General features: G+C 37.2%; 1 protein-coding gene across 4 annotated transcripts in view; it reads right to left on the reverse strand.

Annotated features, from left to right (window-relative positions):
* Positions 1–2,507: 2,507 nt before the first annotated feature.
* Positions 2,508–26,066, reverse strand: part of RASGRP1 (RAS guanyl releasing protein 1) — an 81,122-nt gene continuing 57,563 nt past the window's right edge. For 3 of the 4 annotated variants that reach the window (XM_072427682.1, XM_072427681.1, XM_072427680.1), the window contains 15 exons: positions 19,651–19,756; positions 18,238–18,300; positions 18,027–18,158; positions 17,791–17,944; positions 16,892–17,065; positions 16,658–16,774; positions 15,999–16,274; positions 15,326–15,406; positions 13,146–13,250; positions 12,841–12,950; positions 11,147–11,291; positions 9,744–9,780; positions 8,692–8,838; positions 7,802–8,175; positions 2,508–7,249 (listed from right to left, as the gene is read on the reverse strand). In XM_072427682.1, the coding sequence (XP_072283783.1) occupies positions 7,115–7,249; positions 7,802–8,175; positions 8,692–8,838; positions 9,744–9,780; positions 11,147–11,291; positions 12,841–12,950; positions 13,146–13,250; positions 15,326–15,406; positions 15,999–16,274; positions 16,658–16,774; positions 16,892–17,065; positions 17,791–17,944; positions 18,027–18,158; positions 18,238–18,300; positions 19,651–19,712 (2,112 nt within the window). In that variant the 5' untranslated portion in view covers positions 19,713–19,756 and the 3' untranslated portion in view covers positions 2,508–7,114. Of the gene's footprint in view, positions 7,250–7,801; positions 8,344–8,691; positions 8,839–9,743; positions 9,781–11,146; positions 11,292–12,840; positions 12,951–13,145; positions 13,251–15,325; positions 15,407–15,998; positions 16,275–16,657; positions 16,775–16,891; positions 17,066–17,790; positions 17,945–18,026; positions 18,159–18,237; positions 18,301–19,650; positions 19,757–26,066 lie in introns of those variants that run through there. The other variant, XM_072427683.1, reaches the window with a different exon arrangement.

Consider the following 26,066-nt stretch of genomic DNA (forward strand, 5'->3'; position numbering starts at 1 on the left):
TAAGAGAGTGCCTTATAATCGGGGAAACAGGGTATGTAAAGTCTATACCAAACTCTTGCAATCTAAAACATTATTCGTTTGTTACATTCTTTACATGTAGACGCAGCACCTTCTACTGGCGGCAAACAATAATGCACAAAAGATGCAAGAAACCTGTTTAGCTTGAATTGGGAGTTAAAGCAAAACAAAAATGTATTAATGTACAATTTACCAGTCCTTATGTGTTTTTTTTTCTTTTACAAGGCTATCTTGCAAATACACTTCCTATGGTTTCACTACTTTGCTTTGCTTTTTTGTCCACTGTCTCTGAGGGAACCTATAGCTGTCGCATAGGCTGGGCTTTATTCATCTTCATAACAAGAGGGATGGAATTAGAAGTCATTCGCACTATAGTGAAGTAGAAGTGCAATCACACATATACAGCTATTTCTCTAATGGAAAACTGTAATCAAATCATTAGGTAGGTTGACATTATTGAGCTTTTCATGAAAATGCCTGTCTGTTAATGCTATTCTGAAGTAAGCATGTAGATCTGTAAAGTAACATGTGAAATCAGAACTCCTGTTCAGCATTCATATTTTTATTTTTATTTTTAATTTTTTTTTTTTTTTTTTGGGGGGGGGTGTTAATGACTTAAATGTTTAGACCTTACAATTGTTATAGTAACCATAAAGAAGCCGCCATGAATAAGCTCTGCTGTACTTCCTCTCTGAGCAGTTTTAAAGTTGAACTGGCAGTGTCATGGCAATTGGTTGTCTGGTGCTGAACACCAGACCGATGAATGAGCCTCCAGCGTCTGGCCACAATAATACGACTATCCTTCATGAATTGACCTGCAGGACCTTGCTTGTTACTTTTATCAATACATGGAACACAATGAAGGATGGTATGAATTTTATCCATAAGATTTAGGGGGTAAAAGATTGGATCTTTGTTTAATTAAAACAAAATTGAAATAGGATTTTTAAACTAGAATTTAAGGTTGAAGAATTGCCTTTACGTTTTAAATGACAGATGAAAAACTTTGTCAGTTCCTGGGTTCCATGTTTTTTATTCATTTCACAAATACCTTGTTTTTCATATATAAGTATTGTGGAAATTCTGCAAAGCTTTTAGAAACACTTTGGGACACCTTTTGGCTAGCTTCATGCAGCTTTTAGGAACACAGATTGTAAATAGCAACGTTACTTCCTTTACACAAGGCGTGAACAGGCTTCAGCATACATTCAACAAGCCTTGAGTCCTCTCACGGAACCAGTGTTGCATACCCAGGTTTGTTTTTATCTATTCTATTTATTATTATTGTTTTTATTATTCCATTTATTCCAATATCCAGATTTTAGGGTTGTCATAATCTACATGTATTAAATATCATAACGTCTCCTTATTCAATTAACAGAAAAAAAATTGTGTGAAATACTAGACTTGACCACCAGATGTCTCCCCTTAGCAATGAGTACTTTTTGTTCTTTTTATTCTTATTTATAGAAGAAACTATTTGTTTTTAATGTAATTATGATTTATGTAGATAAGGTGTTTTATTTGTGTTTGATAGGTGTAACACTTAGTATTTAATGGCTATGTACAGAGGTATGATTAGGTGGAGGTGGGGAGGACCTGATTTGACTCTAATTTGCATATATTATAAACTAGAGATGTATTGTCCCTGAGATTAAGTAAATCTGGTTGAAGTGTGAAAAGGCTCCTGTGACATCTGTACCCTGCACATATTCCTTATTAACCAAACAATGAGCAAGTATAGCTTTATGGCTTTTCTTCTTATATATTTCAAAAACTTCAAATAGTGCTGAAGCTTTTAAAATCTTGCAAGCACTTCTACTTACTAGCAGTTTAAAGTCACAAACAAAATCCATATTACCTGGAGTTTATTAGTGCTTTAAAGGCTAACAAAGCTCTGCAATTTTTTTGTAAAGATGTGTTCTACTCTTAGATATGCACAAAAGCTCACTATTTGTAACTAGCTTTTATTTGTGAGTTGACACATCTATAATAAATAAATGATAAAAGCCTTAAATGGTTGTTTGGTCAGCTGATCCATATTCTTTACCTGTTAAGCAGCCACATTTATAACAGTTCCGGATCCTTCTGACCAAAATAATGACTAAAACAGCCTCCAGAATGACACTGGGACAAGGATGTGAGAGGAACCTTCTCTGGTGACAAAACATTTTTAAAGAGGTTCCTAAAAAAACAGTTATATAGGAATATAGGTACAAATGTTTTAAAATCGTGCTAATCAGAACATTTTTGATGGTCATAGCAACCAATCAGCTTTATCTGCCAGCTAAGAAGTTCAATGTCCATTTTTCACACATTAGACCCGAATGTTTTTTTTTTGTGTTGTATATTATTTTGATTTATTACAGTCCTTTGTAATGAAATGATGCTGCTATCCTTTTAGCAAAAAGTGTTAGAATATTGTAAATAGATATTAAGCATGAGTCATTACATCAGCAGGGTCTTCAATACAGAACAGAACAAACAGGTTTCAAGGTTTTAATCTTTTATTTCAGCCTCATTCCCTCCACCACTAACAAAATAACAGAAAACATAACATTATGCTTTTTCAAGCTTGAGGACCTTCTAGAACATGAGGTAAGACTAGACCTATTGTTTTATATAAATACTGGACAATGAAATCCTACCATATTAACATATATAAAAATCTATACAACATTTACATAGGTGATCTTTATGTAGCAAACATTCTAGCTGTTGGCACAAGCACCTAATACAGACAAATTAGCAGCACTGTTACCACTGAAACAGTCTTGGAAACAAAAAAAAAACACTGAGCTGGTTCTCAAAATACAGAGCAGATTTCTCTTGTAGCTATATACATCAATAAACATGTTCACAATTGTACAGAACAAGAAGTCGGAGCATCTCTGTAGCTGTAGACACTGGTATCACTTTTTTAATGAAATGGCTTTGACACTATCTGGAAATTTCTTTTACCTCCATCCCCACTTAAGTTGTTGTTTCTGCTTAAATCATACAACTGTAAAGCATTCTTACCATGCAGATAACTATACTCTCTTTCATATGTACTGCATTGTGACAGCCAGAGATGCAAAAGCAGGTCACAAATGGGCAAACAGGAGAGAAATCTTAACAATGCACTGAAACTTTAGAACAACAAATGTTTGTTTAAAAACATGATTTGATTTACAAGCATGAGAAATTTCTAGTTAAAGTAAACTTTTAAACGGAAAACATGGACAGTTTTATCCCTCTCCCTAAATATATAAATGTATTTGACCAGATAATATATTATCAAAATTTGTAAATGTCTATGCTGCAAAATGGAAATGATGAATTTAAAATAGATTTTAGAAATATGGCATATGGCTTATCCTGTAATTTCATAACGTTATTGCTTAATATTATTCTTTATGGACTTGATCAGATGAGCTATACTGATCACCATGCAAAAACTTGATTCTAGCCTTGATTTTAGCTCCCTCTTAAAATATGATAGGTTAGCAATACCTTCTGTGGATAAATACGTATTTTCTAAGAAACAGAGAGCATAGGCAGGCTCATACATTTTTAGATGACTACTGAAAGTAAAAGCCTATGATAACCTATACATTTTTTTGGTCTATTTATCCAAGTCGGGTACTAATCATCTGTGCTGAGGGATACCAGAGCTATGGTCTGCAGACACTGGAATTGCTCATCTGATCAAGAAAGGCCTGTGTATGATATGGGTTGTAGATCTATGGTGCCTAGGAAACTATATCTTCCTTTATCTGAATCAACAAAGTCCTGCCAAAAGAAAAGAAAAAAAACCCTAAAGCAGCGTAAACTTTATAAAATAAGGGTTACTTGTACACAATATGTAAACACCACAGCTAGATGAAAGATGGTGTATTAAAATACTACCATCATGTTCTTAAAGGGACTCTGTCATGAGAGATAGAGGCTTCCATGGCTGAACTCTCCTTTTCAAAATACTAGTTCCCTGACTGGGAAGCTGACTGTTTGGCTTTAATTAAGTCTGAACCACTGTCCTGAATAAGTACAGAGAAATAACACACTTTTGACACTGATTGTTCTCTGAGTATTTGGCTTTATCTGATTGATGTACTTTTGAATCAGACAAGCAGCATTTTTAAAGGAGATCAGCAATGGTAGCATCTGTACTTTTATCGTGACAGGTCACATTACCCCATTGCCTTAAACTAGAGCTTCACCTGCTGTTCTACACACCAACTTCACAGCCCAGTTGCCATTGCCCAAATGAGGTAGTCAAACATCCTACATTTATATTCTCTACAGACTGGAGAATTTGCTTGGGAAGAAAACCTTAAAGGCAAAAAAGATAAAAGCTTTTGTTTAATCCAAATTGCAGCTAGCCTTTAGATTTCTTTATAGAAATATTTTAGATTGTATTACTGTTTATGGGATTGTTCTCCATTCCTGTAATTATTGTACTCGATTACTAAAAATATGATCTTTCCCTTTTTCTCAAGGTCAGCACTACATAAGTCAGGACCTGCCCACCTAAAAGGGACAATAACAGATTTTAGCTCCTAGACCCCAGTTATTGTTTTGTCCATTGAGGTTAGGATAAATGATCACATGACTAACCCTCTCTAGTGCTTCCCGACTAAGGCGTTCACCTGGGAACGAATGAAAAGCCTAGAAGAATGCCTGGTTCTGTATGGAAGTGGTTCATCTCCAACTCCATGGGTAAGTTTACTAATGCCACTTGTACATGGGGAATTTCTTTCTCTTTGGAGATCCAAAACTGGAATAGCACCAAACAAAAGGAATGTCAAACTCTTAAAAAGGCTCATTATGTCTATTTAAAACATTCTCCTAGGAATCTTTCTAGATTAAGAGAAAGAAATTAGCTTTCTTCCACCAAACACAAGACAAAACAGGTCACATCTATAGATCGGTGGTCAATCATGGCCAGCTGACAAGGATGCGCTTACCATTTCCTAATTTTTGATTCTGGATGAAGTTCCCAAAATAAAAGATGCTCTCCTGAGATATGGGATTGAAAGGTAAATCATACCTTCCCATGACTTTCTATCCCACCTCTGGATAGAAGGCGCACACATGGTAAAAAAAAAAAAAATCTTTGCTGGCCTAAAACCGAGCTTGGTAATACTTCTAAAATGTCTGCTGGAGGCAGACCCCTGAATTCTTCCTCTGTGTCAAAATTTCATTCATCAGGACAACTGCCTGGCTTTTGGGAAGAATTTCCTTAGAGCCATAGGACTACGATATCCGATGATATCTACGATGCAGGAAGCTAATTACCCTAAAATGTATCTCTAGACTTTCTGCATACAGGATATTGACCCCTTAAAACTTAAGAATATTACTGAAATTCTGGATTTCCTGCAAGCTGGCAGGAAATATTAAAGACCAACCAATTTAGGGATTTAAGTTGCTGCCTTTAGTTCTGTCTTTGATTATACGCCATCTGTTCACCAATGAATTCTGGGATTCTTTTTGGAGTGCTTCAATTACCTCAATCCCATGAAACCTCCATTGGATGATCAATGCATTGGTCCAGCCTCCCTGCAAGCCCATATAAAGTGTTATGCTTTTTTTTCACTTCTTTTTTCTTGTCATATAACAAGAAGGGTGATAGAAATGAAGGCTTTTCCTACTTTAAAAAATATTTTTCTATCTTAGAATAAATGGGTTTACAGATGTATCTGACCTTCAATTCATAAAGAAACACAGAAAAGAAGTTAAGCAACAGAAGAGAAGAAAATGACTTCATATGCTAGACAAAAGGAAATGTCTTTTCATATACCCTAACCACTCCAATGGCACATTGACAAGAATTTACTAACACTCTAATTGAGCAAAACAATGCATAGCCTCTAGAATTAAAGTGTTTACAGTTCCTTCTACTCTTTAAACCTACATAACTATCACCATGTCAGGTTCATGGGCGGAGGGAGTCACAATGATATTAGACCAATTATATTGATCAGCCACACGACCAAGCTAGAGCACCTATGTAAGATATTTCAGACTAAATGTCTTTGAAGATGCAGTCCTGAGATTTGGTTGTGGAGTGTTGACTACAGCTACCCACCAGTATCTGTGGTGTAGTTCTGTTTTGTTTGGAAAGCAGTAACAAACGCAAGTTAGTCACTTGCAACGTTTCCATGGGTTTTCATGACAGCAGTTTCACTCCTTTGTCTCCACCTTATCTTACTGTATTTATATCTAGAAGGTGGTAAAATGGATAATTGTTCCTTTTTTTTTGAAGTGGATGAATCCTTTTTCTTGCATGGTCATGGACATAGTGTTACTAGTGAGCATACCTTGTGTTTTGCTTTAGAAACTTAGTACATTTCTGTAGTCATTACCTATTTGTCTTTCAATGTTATTTTAAATGTATGTTAGCTTAAAATATTTTTCGTCATTCATTTTAGGCTCTTTTACATACATCGACCTGTGTTTTACATTTACTGGTTTAGTTGAATAGCAGTGAAATCCACATTATTTTTCCTCCAGATTGCTTTTAGGAATGTGCTATTGCCACAGCATCCTCTGAAACTTTTTACCATGTTGAATCTGCTGTGGTTGGATTCTGTCAAGAGTGTAAAAGTCAATATAAAACCAAACTCTTGTTTAGCTTTCAGTTTTGAACTATAAATAAATTTTGTGTTCATTACTTCAAGTTTGTTATGTTTTAACATGACAGTTGGGTAATGAGGAGAACTCTAAATACATTGTACAATGACATCACCAATGTGTTCATCCATACTAGATAAACTGGCTAGACAAAGATTGTATTTACACACCTTCAACTACTGATCAACACCCCATATCTACACCATGAACACTGATGAATTAAGGGGAGGATTCCTTAAAAATACTTGTAGAACAGGTATACATATAATTGGCCTCCATAGAAGTAAGGTAAACATCATATCATTTAAACCTGCAAAACCCCTGGTGCATTCCACTGTGAAACGGGCGAGCACCTAGTTTTACAGTGTTGCCCTCCATCTATGGACATTTGAGTCCATTGTGATCAGTACAGGATAATGGCCTGCATCTGTACACTTAGTGGCAAAATAGCAATAGGTTTTTCCAGTAATTCCTGTACCTATGATCCTTTTGCAACAGTCTCATTGTCCATTACATATTTTCTAAGCTCTACTCGCAAAGCTTCAATTTTCCTCTGGGCATCTTTAAGCTGGATCCGCATATTTGTGTTTTCTTCCTTTAACATGGATCTTTCCTGTTGTGAAGAGCAAAACCAAACATTAGTTCTTGAAAGCACATCCTGGAGACAATACAACATTCTTTCAGTATACTTTTACAACTCTACAGCTTACATTCCTTTATATTTGATAAAGCTTCTGGTAGTGATTGGTCCCAAAAAATGGTAGCAGGAACATTAAATATCACCTGAGACAAAAAGTAATCAGTTATGGTTGTTACTTTCTGGCATGTTCTGTACTTCTAAGGTTTAGGCTTAATTCACTTGGCAATTCGGCCACACTTTAATAACAACTGTTAGGCATGTACCGATTTTTTTAAAAACATCATAAAAAAAGTGATTAGTAAACTTCAGCCCTATTGCTATTGGGGATTTGAGAATACCAGCATCCCCTGGAGGATAGAGACAATCCAAATGTGTAAATGAAACTAGAAGTGAATGTAATTCTGGAAGAGCTGCAGAAATACATTTTACCTGTATTTGCTTTATTATCAAATAAAAACTAGTATTGATGAATGATGAATTGGCATTACAAAACAAAGCTGGGACTTATCATTGCATACGGGTTACCTTTTCCAACTCTTGTGTTGCTTGTTTGGAACCTCGTCTCTCCTCCCTGATTTTGCGAATAGAGTCTTTATTTTCCCACTTGGCATAGGCCCGCTTCCTAATTAAAAGTGGACTGGGACAAGGTGAGGAGCTGTGGTTAGATGAACGAGTGCTATCTGGTGTTCGACTTCTATGAGGAGAGGGAACCTGTAAGCAGGGACTGGGAGGACTGTCTTCTGTCTGTGTGGAGCGGTGTTTCATTGTTGGTTGTAACCGTACAGAGATCTTCTGAGCTGAACTTCCCATCAGCATGATTGTCCTGTCTTTGCCAACCTCTGTATGCTCACTGTCTTCACCATTTGTGTAAGGGAACGGGTCTTCTTCTGGTGGGTCGTCTTGAAAAGCAAAACCGAAAATTACAAGCTTATAAATAAAAAGCTTTCAACTAGCTTAAGAACCATATGTAAAACCTAGAAAGCAAGAGGTCTGTATTTCACGATTTCTGCTGGGGAACTCCACACTTTGTCAAGACACCTCTGCATAGTTGCAGCCCTCACTGTAATCTGCAGAAGTTAGATATATATAAAGTATAAATAAAAATATTAATAAAGTAATTATAGCAAGTTCAGTTTGACTCTCTTTATATTTAACTGCAATGTTTCCTAAATAAAGCCACTAGAGGGCAAGCATAGAAAACAGTTCTGCTTGCATGGACACTGCCATTCTGGAATTCAGTCAGTAAGCCATAAAAAATGTCCTATTGATTAGTAAAGTAATCTGATTGCATCCTCTGGTTTACTGTACTTTATCTGTGGCGTCTTACTGCCCAGTCCTGTGTGTACCCTAATCTGTGCTTTCTAACCCACACAAACCCCACCTTCTCACATTTTGTACATTACACCCCTACTCACCATTTGTTGATTCTTTGCTGCTGGCCAATGAAATGTCAGATGTTGCGGTGTCCTGAGATATACTATCTTCTGTAGAGCATTTGGACCTCTTCTTACATTCAAACACCACCAGTTCTTTACATTGTTTATGGCAGTTCATCCCACAGTCTGTGCACAAAATTGCAGAAAAGAAACATGCCAGTTAGGCCAAATATAGATAAATGTTTAAAAGGCCATTTGGGTTACACTTGCATCAGACTGCACCCAACTGTTCCCTTTCCCAGTAGGATTTTTTGTACCCTATGGTCAGCCATACTGAAATACAAACAAGCATTTTGCTATTTCCCAAAGCATCTTGATATAAATCTATTTTATTTAGAGGATTTGAAGTAACTCAGCATTATAGCCAAATCCTTGTGAACATGATGGCACCACTGCTGACATGATTTTATAATCATATGAACCTATAATTCTAACCTATGAAGAAAAAGAAAAAAAGGATAAGCCTAACAAGCTGTTATCAGCAACAGAGACACTGAGATATGAAGTACAAGTAGTCCACGAGTTAAGGGCATCCTACATATGGATGACTCCTAGATACGAACAAGGCTTCCCTGCTCATTCATGTGCAGGACAGAGGCTTGATAGGGGGGGGGGGGCGGTTTGCATGGCTTGCAGAAGAAAACTTTTGCTAAACACAGCTGAGACTGAGCTCTTCTGCAACACCTTGTAATTCTTTAATGACCAAGACAAACTCTGCAGTTGTTTATTTTTAAATATCAAAGCACAGCTTGCTCCAGAAGTTAATGAATATCTAGGATCCATAGTTTTTTTTGTGATTTTTTTGTGATTAACTTACAGTGAGGATTTCATACAGTAACTGACACCACGCTGCCTAATAATATGTTGAGACAAACATCTGTCCTAATTGTATTTATTGAAATAATGTACCTGTTCCGACTTACATACAAATTCAACTTAAGTACAAACCTACAGTCCCTATCTCGTATGTAACCCGGGGACTAGCTTTATTTTGTGGATTTTAATAATAGTACATGGTATATAGTATTTACCTTTGCAGCGGTATCCTTGCTTAATCACACCCCAGAGCTGGAAAACAAAGCATATACAATACTTATTATCACACAGTATTTATATAGCACCGACATATTATGCAGCGCTTTACAATGTCCACATTCATGTCACTATCTGTCCCTCAAAAGGGGCTCACAGTTTAACGTCCCTACTTAGGTCATATATCTTTAAAACAGTCTAAGGTCATTTTTTGGGGGGGAAGCTAATTAACCTTACTGCATGTACTGCATGTTACTCATTTTGATATATAAATTCTTTGCCTAGTATGCAATATTTTGTCTCCCGTTTTACAACCAAAAAACCCATTTTGCAGTTAGATCCAAAACTGTTGTTTTGGATCCTATTAGTTTTTTTTATTTTATTGTATCAAGATTCTGATGCAACGTAAAGGGCCTTTTCATACCTACAGGGTAAAACTGTCTAGCTGGCTGCCCCTGGGTGCATACAAAACGACTGTTGTGCTCTACAGGAGGGGCACACTGAACTGCAGATAAAAATCTTTGCATCCAGTTGTACTTCAGTACATACATCAATTATCCAATAGGTTTTAAATTATCCAGACATCCAGCGAGGAATCCAGAGGCCCTTATAGCACCCCCTCCCAAATATAGTGCCTTTTACTTTTGGTTATAGGGCCCCTCATACTGCATTTTCTTATTGTGCTCCTTGGTGTCTTAGAACATCTGCAGAGCTGGATCAGTGTGCCAATAACACAATAGATTGTCTTGCATTCACGTTAACCTTGTTGGCATTGACAACTCGTTGCTTTGGGATCTGAAGGTGTGGTATTTGGCCATGACCAGAACACCAACTTTGGACTGTGTAAGTAAATCTAATGCTTGTGTGAAAAATATTGAAGTGTCCCCCCAGACACAAAACATAATGGTAATATTTTGTTTTTCTGTTTCAACATTAAAAATGTACCCAATGTTTCTTTGAATGAACACTTAGAGTGTCTTTGCTGACCTACTTTTGAAAATTCCTGATGCTTCAATGTTAAGCATTTAACAATTTTACTATTTTTTTTTTAACTGCTTACTGCTTAGAATATCTATTGCCTAAGTATGCATTTCACCTGAGCCATCATGCTAGACAACATCTTACACTGTATGTGGAACCATTCATCAGTCTTTGCCACAGAGTAGCTAACATTCAGCTCTCCACCACAGTCGTGCACACCTGCAAACAATAGGGCCTCGATTTCTCTATCACCTATATTTGGGTCTAGGCAGGAAACTGGAGCACTTGCAGGAAACCCACACATACATTCTTCATAAAGATATTATCTAGTAAGAACTGAACCTAAAACTTAAAGCTGCAAAACATGCATGCTAATTTCTGTCTCTGTGGTCTGTTGGTCTTAATGATTTTTACTACTCACAAAGCCAGCGCAGTTGTCACAGAACGTTGGGCGCAGATAAGTGGTCTCCTGAAAGTTGTGGAGAAATCCCAAGCCAAGTTTAGAACATATTGAGCTAGCTCTCATGAAGTAAGCAGTGATTTCTTGTCTGCTTATCTGGCCATCCCTGTAAATAAAAAAATAAGCATTAAATAGATTAGCAAAATTACTAGCCATTACTAGGATACCTAGTTTTGGCCAATTCCTGACCTTGTTCTGCTTCCTAGAAGATCCAATCTAAAATGCAGAAGCTTCAGCCCAGTTATGTACATAGCTGGTGAGCACATTTCAGGGGGTAGACACACTTTTTCCGCACGTTGGGAAACCTACCCAGTTTTGGATATTTGCATATGTAGGGGGAGCTGGAATACTGAATGTATACAGAAGATGTTATAAAGGAATCAACAGGCACTTTATAATTTAAGTTTCAAACCAACTCTTCTTTATATTGGTGGTCTATGCAGTGAAAAGGTAGAACTTCATATAAATCAGACACCATAGTGCCTCCAATAGGGAATTCCAAGAGTAATCTTGCAGTTTATACTTATCATACAGAAGTCACTGCCTCTAATCTATAATTCTTCAATCAATAAAGCTAACATTCACCACTAACTGAGGAGACCTAACTGACTCAGCAGGGGGTGTGCTGGATTTCAGCAGAGGCCAGAGGGTTCGTTTCTGCAGTATGCTGGGAAGGGACATTAAAAGCTTCTTTTTATTATCTATCAGTAATTTGTGTGCAGTTAAATTAGCTCCTCTTAGAACCTCACAATTATCAATAGTCTGCAACTAGCAGTATTTATAGGAGTGATAAGCTGTGTAAAATCTTTATAAAATAACATTTAAATACACTTATAGGGTGAGAAGTGGTAAAATAATACATATTTGATAAAATACTGCACAAAATATCATATATGGTCTTCATATTCATAATGTGCAGTGCTCCATTTAGCATGTCGGTGTAATATTTTTACACAGAAGATGTACATGGCATATGTGAAAATAGTTTTTATTCACTTACATTATTCTAGATTTGCCATTCTTAACCAGGGTTCCCATGGAACCCCAAGGTTCCACCAGAAGTTGCCAAAGGGTTTTTAAGCTGTTTCTGATTGACTTACCATAACAGTGGTCGCCAACCTTTTCGGACCCACGGACAACTAAATTTACTGGCTCCAGACCGCGCATTCGAGGGGAGCAGGGTGTTATTTAAAGGGGAAGGAACTTCCCCTTTAGTGATGTCATGATGCCAGAACCCGCCCACTCTTTCATCTCAGGTCTGAGCCTGTGGCGAGAGAGTGGACGGGTTGTGTCCAGAGACACGTCTCCCCCAGCAGGGTCCTTCTCTTTACCCCACTCATGGGTGCACCAGCCAAAACCGCGAACCACCAGAATTTTCTCACCGGTTGGGGACCGCTGTCCTAAAGGATGCATTGTTCCAGGGCCAACACGACATGGCAGAAAAAGCTGCAGTAAACCAAGGAAGTTTTTAGCTGTCTTTTAAACGTGGCATTTTGGCCACTAATGTATGAGGGCCAGGCTTCCCAATGACAACCACTTTTTTCCCCTTTTGAATGATTATAATGGGTTCCCTGATACCTGTAAATTATTTTAAGAGTTACTCAGGGGCAAAAAGGTTGAGAAGGCTGGTCCAGATGTTTCTGTGCATTGCTCACCTGTCTTTATCCATCACACAGAAAGAAAATGGAAAACTGGTTGCTATTTTCTCAAATTCATCTTGGGATATGTAGCCATCTTGATCCAGATCATAATTCTTGAACACAGACTAAAAAATGTAAAGGATATTCATTATCCACAGCTCATTTAGAACAAATTTATTGTGAATATAGCCATAGCCACAAACATCAGATATTTAAATGCGCACTTTGTAAGCATGCTGTGCTTCCTACAGTGCTGGTTAAATGTATATTTAGACACAAAAGCAGTTAAAATTAGACACACACCTAGAAATCTTACTTACATCTACCATCCTTTGCACATGTTTGCTGATGGTTTTTGGGTCAGGTTTAGGAGAGACACCAGATGCCCAATCTGCAACAACTGGAGGCTTACAGGGTGTGACAGGCTGTGCATAAAGAGATCAGACTACATTTTAGCAAAAGAAAATCTGTTTAAAGCAACTTTTAAGCTAGCTCATAATGTAAATCAAGTGATAAGGATATATTAACAAATACAAAGTAAAATATTATGTTATATGCAGTATTTTCCCCAGAAATTTTTTTTAGGCTGGGTGGGAAAATGTTGTAGCCGGGTAGTGGCCTCTTAATTGTGACTCAACTTTTCAGTAACTACCCAAAAACTGCCGGGTGGTCACTGAAAAGTGCTAGGTGGTACACCAAGATAAAAAGGTCTGAAAGAATATGGACATACACAAAAAAAAAAACAATTCCTAAAAAGCTTCTTAAGTTTAAAGTCCAGTTTCAACAGATTGCAAGTTAGGACATTCTGTTAGGTGCAAGTTAGGTACAATGGCCCACTGGCAACTATACTGAAAGTAAAGAGATGCCCTGAGATGATGTAGGCCTGGCTCTGGGCTCGCATTTTAGTGTACATAATCAATGTGTTTATTCTGAGACACTCTTTCAGAAGCCATATGGCTGGAATAAATAACAGAGAGAGCAGATGGGTATGTAGGCAAATGGGTTAGCCATGCCCAGAAAGATATGAAACCACACTCACTGAACTCCTACATCAACTTTTCTCAAACTTTTTGTCTCTAAAGAACCCTTAAAATTAAATTCAGGTATCGGAACCCCAGCTGAAACCAATTTTTTGGGGATCAGTGGGGAAAAAAGCCTCTTTCATTGGTGGCCATTAGAAAGAATGCAACCCTTGTAGATAATTTAAAAAATCATAAATGTCAAGCAGCGGGGCAAGCTTGTCATGAAGCCAATTAGCTACTGGTTCAGAAAAGCTAGATGAAACAAACAGGCCTCTATAAAGGTATGCATGTGTATCTGGCATCACTAACAGGCACTGAAGAGCTACCGTGACAGTTGTGCCCGAATTTTATGCTCACCAATGGTTGGAGCATTTTACCTATCATTTTGTGGAGGAATTGATTAACATTTAGACTGCTGTGAGTGTGGGAACAATTTCACAAAACACTTTGCTCTTCACAGCTAGTGTCACGACTGCAATCCACATCTAGCATTCACAGATAATACACTGTCTGTAGGTGAGGTGACACTGCTATTTATATGTCTTCTTTTACACTCTGACTAGACTTAATTTTCAACTTTCACAGAAATAATTCCTACCACATATGGAATTGTGTTCTAGGTCACAGCTATTAAGTAAACTGAGAGTTTGCAGTTGTTACAAGACAGTAATGGCAAAATCTAAGGAAGAATAAAAAAATAACTTAATATTGTGCTGCCAGTTTGTCTCTGTGCAGAACCTGGTACAAACATGTTCTACAATATCAATTTACACTTACACTTTCCCATGAATATGTAGGCTCAACAGTTATGTTCTGAAGCTTATTAGAACATATTTGCTTATGCAAGTAATGAGTGTTGTATAAGTGGCCATTCTAATGCATGCAGCGACAGAGAAGCTTATATCCTAATTGCTAGCTGACCTCAAAAAGAACAGTATACAGTTATATAACCATATCACGTTACTGCTTGGGACAATGGACCTGACAGGTGTGTGTTGGAAAGACCCAACTGCAATCTGGTTTTATAGATACTCCTACAATTACATTATTGTGATTTTATGTGACCCCCACATCCCTGTTTTCTCATTAAAGACAAGTACAGCCTGAGATTTCCCATCCTATGATTCAAGCATCTCTTTAGTTAGTTGAGCCACACTTGATAACCTCTGACTTTTCCAGTTTACACAGAAAAGAGCACTAACTTTTTTAATGCATGCTTTATGTTTAAATGTTAATGGCTAGCATATAAATCTAATGTTAGTTTCATACATTTAGCTTTTTTGCTAGTGAAAGATCTTTGTATAGCTAGCCTCAAGCTATCTGCAAAGCTTTTATCCCAACCCTATATCTGCTCGGCTTTACGACTGGAAAAATGGAATAAATAGGGGGCAAGCAAAGATGGAGATTTGGAAGGGTAGACATAAAGTTCAACTCTGAATTAGACCTGCCATAATACAATTTAATTTTAGGTAACTTACTGGTGCTCGATGATTCCTCGGCTCCCGTGCGTATGACAGCTCATACATTTCATCCTCTGTGTAATACAAGTCAAGGGAAAGCTGAAAATACATTGACATACAAACATATGACATAATGTAGAATGTTCCCTAAACACAATAGAGCAGGTAAATTTAATTTGTGTATGTTAGTTAAAAATGTTATCTCTTGCTGTCAGCTTCTACATATTCCAAGGGAGCAAAAGAGTTTCTACAATGCCTTTACTAAAAAAGGATGACGACAGGCAGCGATAGGGGAATCTTTTTCTCCCTACTTGTTTCTGCTTTCCACCTCTGGGGATAGCAAGATGTTTTAGGCTACAACATGGCTGTATAAAATTTTTGAAAGCCCATTTTAAGAATATTTGCATGATAAACATGGGTCCACCAGGAAAACTGCCTCTGCAGTTCTTTTTTGTGCTATTGGTTAATATCGAGTTTATCCATAAAAGATGACCAGAGCTTTACCTCGAGGAAACAATTACATTTTGTTTATTTATAGTTGTTCTTGCTATCTGTAATTTGTTCTTTGTATAGGTATGTAGGTATATGTATGGTAGATCAAAATAAGCCCAGTAAATATTCAATTTACTTCATACTGTTTATAAGCAAAGGTAAATAAAATTGCATACAAATACTTAAAATCAGGACTCACTGTGAGCAGATGCACAAGATCCATATTGGCATCCAATGGTGGAGCTATGTTCTGTAGCTGAATTAGCTCATTAATATGGTTGTACATAGAGTGTAGTTTAGGTACATTTATTTTCTTCTCATCTAGAAAGTCCGGCATGGCTGCATATAGAGAGATAAGGTCTTTCAGGTGTACCCCAAGAATGGGTATCTTGAAATTGCTACATTCATTGTAAGCTCGTCTGTAATTATCATAATTTCTGCAGGAGGACAGTAGCTCTGTCATCTCATTAAGCACCTGCAATAAAAATACATAATTCAGTTAATATGCATGAAATAAATTATGTGAAGAACTAATTGATTGGCACATTTATCCATACATTTTCACCCAAGATTCAAACATTTTTACTAATGGAATCTTGTGAGACTCTTGGGTAATACTTGTGTAAATAATTAGTGTAAACATTGATAAGTGGACCCTATAATGTCACATTGCTACTGAATTTGACATAGATTTTGACTTCATATGTCAGTGAGTCAGTTTCACAATCTGGTATTTATGAACATGTTACCAATATACTTAAATGATAATACAAAATGAACAAGGAAGAGAAGGTGAACAGAGGGCCGAATTGTTCTCCTGTGTCAGTAATATGTTCGCTCTGAAATAGATATATTTACCTTGCTAACATCATGGGATACATGAGAACTGGTATCCTTGAGTCTAGAAATGGAACTATGACACAATCCTCCAATAACGGCCATCAGAGTGTTGAAGTTTTGGAGCTGATGAAGTTTCTGTGAGGATATGACGGACAGAAGATATTATCAATATTGTAAATCTTACTGCTATAAAATATATATATATATATTGCTTTTTTGTTTGTTAAATGCTATGCAATTGTTTAAACTCACCTGAGCTACGTGAATGAACTTGGTGAGAACCTCCGCTCGGAGCTGAGGGGTTGGTCGGTTTAGGACCATTAGTTGAACCCACTGAGAAATCCCATTGCAGAGTGCAATTGAACGTTCCATAGTAGGATTATCTTTTACACAACCATTTACAATATAGTTCTGATAGTCAGAAAACTGAAAGGAGAGTATAACAAGAGTGTTAAGAGTGTCAACTGCATTATTTCACATTCTGTGGTACTTAAACATTTAGCCCAACAATTTAGGATTAGTTAATTTGATTATTATGTTTGGCGAAACACATGGGACCTTTCAGGAAAAAGATAAGTTATATCATTGGAAATGATCTTTCGTGATCACTTCCAATGACAGTTTAATGAATGAGTGCTGTACACACAGTGCTGTTCTTTTCTATGGAGACAAGAGAACACCCATCCTGCTGTGATGTTCTGCATCGAAATGCACAGTCATTGTTCCCGATCCGTTGTTCATCGGGGGGGGGCTGCTATACACATGTCAGATTTTCTTCTGAAACAAACCATTGTGCTCATCCCGGATGTAATTGACTATTATCTGATTCATGTATGTAGCTTTATTGTTGGACAAAGTCAATAGTTTGTTTAGTAATTACCCTGTCTGTGTTTCGGAGAGAAAAATCTAGGAGTTCATTTAAATCTAGGAGCACATTTCTTTATGCAATTGTGATAAGATCCATAAACCACACATTGGTGATGCCTTAAGGTAAGAACCTCTAAACTAACACATTGGTTGCTTGGTTGCTGTCCAAGTGCATCTACCAATTACCTTGTTTGACAAATATGACAAAGAGGAATATATTTTAAAACAAAGTAGTACATTCCATTAAGATGGTCAACATATTCTTCTCTGCTTCTTTTACTTACAGTAATTCTACGGAATGATTTGAACTCTAGGTATGTTAGGTGTTCTGCCAGTTCCTGTGGTTCCAGGTGGTCAAATAAAAGAGATACTTTCCTCTTCTTGCTACAGTTCGGTCTTATTCTTTGTGTCAGTTTTCTAGACCATTCCCGGGAGTTACTAAATTGTATTAAAAAAAACATTACATTTGAGCATGAATCAGTAATATGACACAAGATAGTCACATTTCTTGAGAACTCACATTTGAGCTGTGTCAAGAAGTTGCCAATGTAACTCTTCCCCTTGTGCTCGCACCAACTCTTGAAACTCCTCCATTGTCTCAGTAAGACGTGTGTCCACCTTGAACATAGTCCAGAGTTCCGTAATCCAATATCTAAGAAGGGGAAATATTTACGGACTGACCAGAAATGCAGAATCACAATTAAAAGTTATTCTGATGACATGAAGCTTACCTTACAAAGTAGCAGATCTTGAGACAGAATAGCAAAGACCTCTTTTGCAGAGCTTCCTCATACGTAAATATCAGTTATGGAATAACAACAGCAAAGTCTATCTAGAGTGATTTATCTTACAATGTGATAGAAGCAATGGTCTTAAGACCCATAAATTTTCTTCATGCTTAGTTTACACAACAGCTTGTCTAAGTTTGAAAAGGACACTGGTTGCAGGGTATTTTTATATGTAGCATGCTATAGGAAAAGAGTAAAGCAGGACTTATTTCTTTCACCTATTCAGATTGAAAGATGAGACATAAGGAGGATGATAATAAACAAAGATTGAGTGTAATTTCTCTGTTGCCAGGTTCTCCTTCTCCCACGGGAGGCCTTGTTACCTGTTCCCAGCTTCCTCAGCTGCACATAGCTGTCATTAGTGACATACATGCTGAGGTTTTTGCCTTCTAAAAGAAGACTCATTAAAAACACCCATTGTCTCTTTAATCGGCTGTAAACAATTTATGGATCTTCGTGCTTAGATTTTCATTACAAAAGAATAAGTAAATGATATATCTAGTTTCCAAAAAAGAATGTTTTTTTTTTTTTTCAAATGGAACAAAAACCTTGTTCCATTTAGCTTGTAATACAGACTTTTAGCGCTATGTATCTGATACTAACTTGAACAATCAAGCAATGGCAGACTCCAAACAGCAAATGGGCTCATAAGTGTGAGGTAAACCCCATTAGGGCATCTGTATGTGATATTCCAATGTTCAGCAACTAGACCTGCTGGTCATTTCCAGTAATTTGTGTATTGACCATTACCAGGTTGGACTACAGCACTGATTTACTCTGGGGTAAAATATTCCCAGGACAGTGCAGAGTATCCATGGAAGGGTTTCCTTTTTTTAAACCATGGAAATGTTTAAATGAATTGGTATGTATCCAAAGATCATTAAATTAGGATTAGGATTTTCATATCAACCAATCAATGATTATTTTTTTCACATGTCAGATATCTTCAATGTACAAAAAAAGTTTACATTTACCGGTACATATATCCCTCAAATACAAATGATCAGTGCTATTGTTCAAAATAGATACAGGGAATACATTCAACCCCTTATAAAAGTTGTTTGATTGAAACTTATATCCAAAAGGTTCCCAGCACATTTCATAGATATTTTTTGCTTCCTTGGGTACTGTAGCACTTGAACAATATGAAGTACAACAAGATCAACACCAAGATAAGATCAGCAAATAAAGATTTCACAGCCATGTTCACCATTAAAAGGAAACATCCAGGAGACACAGGAGGAGGAGTTCTACCAATAATATTTTATTTAATAATTATATTGTAGCTCATAAAGATAATATGATGCAAACAACAGACAGGAGCCATTCTATGGAATTTTACATTTTAAAGGATATAATGCTCTGAGCTTGTTGAGCAGGTCTGCAGAAGGAATCAGGAAACCGTGCATTGTTAACATAATTTGTAGTAGATCACTGCTCTGACAAACATTTCCTTCAGAATCTGGGAATAAAAGTAAAAATATAGAATAGGTTATTCAGTTCATACGTCAGTTTATACGTCAGATAGTTTACGTAAGTGAAGTACAAACTTCATTCAGGCAGTAGATCCCTAAAAAAGATACTCCTAAGTTTTATGTCTTCATAATGCAATGATATAGACATTAAAAAAACATATATAAATAAAAAAACAAAGTGCATATATTTATTGACCCAACATGAAAAATATAAAAATAAGCATAGAAATAAAGGGGTTTGACTGCCTGGAAGTTAAAGTAGTTAGTCAATACAATTTGCATATCATTTGCACATGATAGATCCAGGAAAGGGCAGAGGTGTCTTTGCCATGCTGGCTTTGATCAACAATCTGGCCTGGTTTTTTTTTTATTGTGTGTGAGATTGAGGGTGGCAGTCCCCAACAGGGTACATAACAAACTACTGTTATGCATCCAGGAGTGGCAAACCGCACCGTGGGTCAATGTGTTTGCATGCACTGCCCCTTGAGGTGGCGTTGCAGTTCTTCCTCCAGTGGTTCATTGCATGTCTAAAATGACCCTTATAGTTTAAAAATTACAATGCTAAGACAACCTTCTACTTTGCACTAACATTGATCTTAAGGGTAATTTTCAGTTCAGGATTCACACTCATAGATGAAGATACTCCACAGGAAGTAACTGGTATTTATAATTTTCACACCCAGCTTTTAACTTCCTTTTTAGAACTCTCTATTCTCAATTTACCAGAAGTGGTTTTAGAAGACTTTTGTGACAAGTCTCAATATACCAATGTTAGTTCTGCTCACCTGTTTCTCAATTCCACCTTAAAAACCTTTTAAACTCCCAGCATGCCCCCCTAGGTCAGACAACTACTTTGCTTTAGTTACATAAGGAAAATCATGCAGAGATACTCAGCGTTGTCGTACAGTGCAACAAGTTGATTTCTAAGAGGCATTTAAGTGCATATGACACCGATTTCGCACATATTCTGCCATTTGTACAGAGGATCACGTCATGGAAAATAAAACTAAATAAAGGAGACCGTTTCTCCATTTCACTTCTTATATTCTCGCAGGTTAGCAGAAGATTTCCTGCCGTGTTTCCATTCAGGGAAAGTTGTTGTATTAATGCTAATGTGATTGCAATTTTCCTCCATTTGCCTCCAGAGTGACAAACAATAGAGTTTCTTTTGTCAATGTTCCTCCCACATTTCTTGGCACAGAATATGTCCCTGGAGTTTTCAAGCTCATTCCAACTCTCTCCAGGTAACACAGAGCAACCCCCTGCCCAGAGATAGAACTCAAACACCGTACATTTCTGAAACATACAGATCTATAAACACTGAGCTAAATGTAACAATTTCTTGCATTCTTCATCTATATCACATTTACCAGAAGAGCCACCAGCACATTGTGATTTTCACTGTGGATCTTCTAAAGCACAATGCATGTATACTTTTTTAAAATATTTATTCAACCCTTTTTTTTGTTGCATCTAAGTGTGCCGATCCGCTAATATGTAGCGATATGCAAACCATCCAGAGATGGCCACAAGACATTTCTTAGGGTGGATTTCTGAATAGAGACAACAGCATAATGTTTAATAACCTGTTTGCATGTAGTCTACATCAGAAGCCCATGCAACAAATATTAATGCAGGAGCACTATTGGGAAAAAAGGGGCATTGTCACCCTATAACAGGAAATACCCAAGCAAGCTCTTGGCACTACCCAGTCTGCTAATGCTATACTAGAAATGTTCACATCTGATATTAAAGGTAAAGCATACCAGGAAATACTCAACAGGAAAGTACCTTCATTATTAGCATGTTTGTCTTTTAGCATTGGAGTCATAAGTTTAGTTTGACTTTTAAATGATATATGATATATTGGTTGTCTGCATTACTTTGATAACTGAAAGTGCCAATTTAGCCTGGGAAATAAGTAGCAGTGTCAACGTGTAACAGGAAATACCAAAACAATCACCTCCATGGCACCAGTTCAAAATAATAACGGAGTACACACGCTGGTTTATGAAAGTCAGACTGTACTGTTTAAAGATGTCTACTTTTACTCATCATCAAAATAATGTTTTGTATCTAGGTATTCTACTATTATCTATTCTATGATTGCCTTTCCAATATGAGAGCTAGAAAAAGATAGACTATTGCCATTTTACTGTAAATGAGGGTAATCTAGCCATTATCTAAGCAGTGTCTGATTCTTTGGAATCTAATAGCCTGAAAGCTGACAAACATACCTGAATGTGGTAGCACATAATACATATGAACTGGTTTATCCCAGTTGGGCATCAACACTATTCCCAGGTGTATAAATAGTCAATTGGTATATCAGAAAAAAACAAATAGTAAATGTAATGATATTCCAGGTATTGCTGCAAACAACCAACTTTGTGCGTGAAGGCAGACAGCAGGTCACCCTGTTAAATAAATCTTAGACGCCAAGCTACTATTACATATCACTGATCTAACAAAGAAATGTCCTGCTCTTACTCATTTCTTAGTCATTGGCTGACTTGGTATCTGAACCGAAAGCAAGGGATTAGACTACAATGTATTCAGAATTCTGATTAAGCACTAGTCACTGAAACCACAAGATGGGATCCAGCATGGAAACATGCTGGAAATGTTATGAGAAAGCTATTCCCTAATGACCAAATCACAGATGGCCCAAATATATGAATAAACTGACTGGAGGAATTGGATGTAGAGTGAATATGTTATAGCAAAGGCATGGCATACCATGCCATGGGAAATCAGCATACCAGGTCACCCAATCCATGCATTTTCAGCCATGTTTCATCTAAGTTAACAATCAGTGTCTATAAATCAGTCCTCAGCAGGAAAGAACATTTATTATTTGCATAAAGACTCTTGTAGGATTGGAGTCTTGGGTTTAGTTTTAAATTTATAAAAAAGTATATTATTTACATAATATTTTTTAATTTTTTTGGTTTTCTTCATAGGCTTGGATAACTCAAAGGAACATTTCAAACTTGCGATTGACCGCAGCATTCTACTTCTTGCTCAGTCATGCTCCTAGGCACTCCCAATGGATCATTGCACAATTCCTGAAAGCCACAAGTCACTTCTTGTGCAGCTAACAAAGCACTTTTCCATCGAAAGTGTGAAAGGGGCCTAAACTCTACAGAAGTGTCAGTTGACTTCTGTCCATTATGGTTCTGTTGTGTGTAGGACAAAAGATTACAGATTTCCACCTAAGGTATTTTTGGTAATACTTCTACATCTACTTAGTACTATGTTTTATGTCCTTGCTATAAAAGTTACAGGACATTGATTTTGACTTTGTAGAAACATCATCTCTTGAGGAACTGCAGAACCCTATTATATAGGTTACCCAAAATTTGAAGCCCATTAGAATGTGAATGGTGAAGGGCCTATACATATGTCATTGGATGGTTTTATAGCCAATGCACATATCAAAGAGTATTTATCTTTTAATCTTTGGCTACCAGCACTTACAGGATGTATAAGTCTGGTTAGGGACAAACTTCCTTACATTTGTTTCCTGTCCAGACGCAAAAAGATAAACTTTGTCACACTCACCAAGATTTGCAGCATGACCTATTACTAGAATGGTGATAAGCATTAAGACGCATTACCCGGTATGACCGGAATATTCTTTTTTTAACTTCTGCCTGTCCACATGTTGGTTTAAAGTGACTCTGCCTTCAAAAAGATACCAAGTGAAAGAAGAAAAATGATAACTTATCCCACCCCACCCCACATACCCCTGAACTTTGCTCTTTTTTAGAATTACACAGTTTGTTGCATGGTTCTCTTCTGCATGCTGTACCACCCTCTGTCCTTTCCATCAGCACTGTGGCAGCTGTACCCAGAGTATGCAGTCGGGTATTAGGCACCTGACACTCACAGAAGTTTGCCAGATGCTGAAGGTTCTTTCCCAGCATAGTATGAGTGGTATACATGGGACTATCACAGGGTTCTAGTTTTTTCTTGACAACAAAGTTGCTTTCATGCAATTCTATATGTAGTAATCCCAATATTAATTATGACTTTTTTAGTTATCAGCCATTAAGGGTATATTTCTGACTATGGCCACATGTATAGGACATGGGAAGAAATCTCATTAACAGGGGTTACCCCCTCCATACTCAAATACCAAAAAAAAACTTTAATACCCATAAGCTATGGTCGTTGTTTTCCTCTAATAAGTCCACTAAAGTCCACCATTTTTTATTTCTCTAAATTGTAGTTTTTGTGCTGTTTGTTTATTTTTACTGGCAAAGGGTTAACCACTTGAAACAAATGGCAAAAAAGTATTCTGATGTAATCCTTTATTGATTGGACCCAGCTGGAGTTTCCCACATCAAACATTGTCTTGATTGGTGTTGAATAGCAGCGACATTTCAGGTTTGTGCTGAAATAGTGTTCAGTCAACACATGCCCTGAACTTTACCAATTAGTATGCTTACTTCTCACTGCGGGGCTCTTACCAACCTTTTAAATCAGTTATTTGTAAATACATTGAATCAGGGCAAATATATTCTTATTATGTAACTACCATGAGATAATGAAACCCGAAAGACAAGAGACTAGATTCCAATGTCAGGCTTGGTGCCTGCTCTGCTGGAGCTCTCTGTATGCAGACTACAGACAGTGACCCACATAAAAGGTCAAGAACCAAATAAAATAGCTCAATTCACTGCTGCCAAATGGCAAAGTAACCAGAAGTCTACAAAATGCATCCCTACAGGGCAAGAAGACATGAACCTTGTAAGAAAGGAATGATTTCTATGTACATAGTGTAAAACAGTGACAAACAGGTCATCTGTGTTACCAGGCCTAAATAGCCTTCTGGTGCCTAGAGAAGTGTAGGACCTGGAATTGGCAATCTGCCCCACTCTGCTCTTGTAGATTCCTAGTAAAACCAGCCCCCCTAAGACTTTACATGTAGCACTCCTGAACTATCCAGGGAGCTGCAGGGACTATACCGTTCACACAAGTTTTGCTTTTCAGCCCACAGCAGTTATAGTGCCAATAGCAGTATTAAAGGAATTCTGAAACATGGAAGCCTTGCATTGCTAACCATTGAAAATGGAGGGTCGGCCCTCTAAACTTTGAGGAACTGGGAGAAGAGCCTTCAATGCAGAGATTTCCCAAACAGTGCTTTTTTATGCCACTATATACCCTCAGCCGCATAGCCAGCATTATTCAATCCATGTTCCCCAATCCAAGGTTATCCTGGACCCACCCCAGTCTGTTAATGGACAGTACAAAAATAAGCATATCTCTCAGGCAATCTACTTTTTCATATTAGCATGCTTCTTGACAACACATAAATTAACTGGCTTCTTTTGTACTTCTTCTTCATCTCTGTACAAAGACTACAAGAGGCCGATACCTGGTTTAATGTAAGTAAGCAAAATGCATATAATGATGTATTAATGATTACAAGGGTGTAATAATTTTATGTCTTTAACATCTTCCTAGAGTTCCGCTTTGAAGGACCCATTGCATGTATATGTGGAGATCCTAAGAGAAAACCAGCAGTGCTTGCCTGTGGCTAATGGCTCCCAGCTTCCTATAATGGGTTTAGTTTAATAAATTTAACCTTATTTGTGTGATTAGCAACCAGAGGACCTATCTTTCTGCAGGACCTCAGGCTAAATAACTTTCTGATTTTCATTTATAAACAGCCCTGACTCACATGTGCTACCAAGGATAAATAACAGATGCTACGTTTTGACTGATGAGTCCATCCTGTGACAAATTGGCAAAATCCGGGCAATGGCTATTGTCAAGGAAGTAGACATTTACTACCCTACTGATACCAGGAAGGGGGATAATCTGCACTCCACAACCCCACCACATCCTCAAAGGTAATCTCTCCAACCAGATGTAACTCTTATCTCTTGGGACAGTGTATACACCATGTAATCTCAGCTCTATTCAGACTGCAGCACTGTTTCACTTCAACATTTATAACCCAATAAACAAAATAAAACATCACCATGAAAAGTTGTCCTTTATTCCACCTAATAAATAATAGTTCCGACCCAGCAATAGAAGGAATCCCACCCAATAAATAGAAGGAATTCACTGAACACTTTCTTTTATCAGTGTGCCATGTTTTTCAGCTTTGATCTTTTTCTAGTTTTCATTCCAGTGATATATTGCACCGAAATTTACTCATGCTAACTAGGCCATCATGCATGGAAAATATTCTTCCTTAAACCATGTAAATATTCATATCAGAAGGAAATGTCCTTTCCATTTATGTTTGGGAGAGAAATGTCATCAGATTCTTTAATTATC

The sequence above is a fragment of the Pyxicephalus adspersus genome, chromosome 12, assembly GCF_032062135.1.
Source record: "Pyxicephalus adspersus chromosome 12, UCB_Pads_2.0, whole genome shotgun sequence".
Taxonomy (NCBI): domain Eukaryota; kingdom Metazoa; phylum Chordata; class Amphibia; order Anura; family Pyxicephalidae; genus Pyxicephalus; species Pyxicephalus adspersus.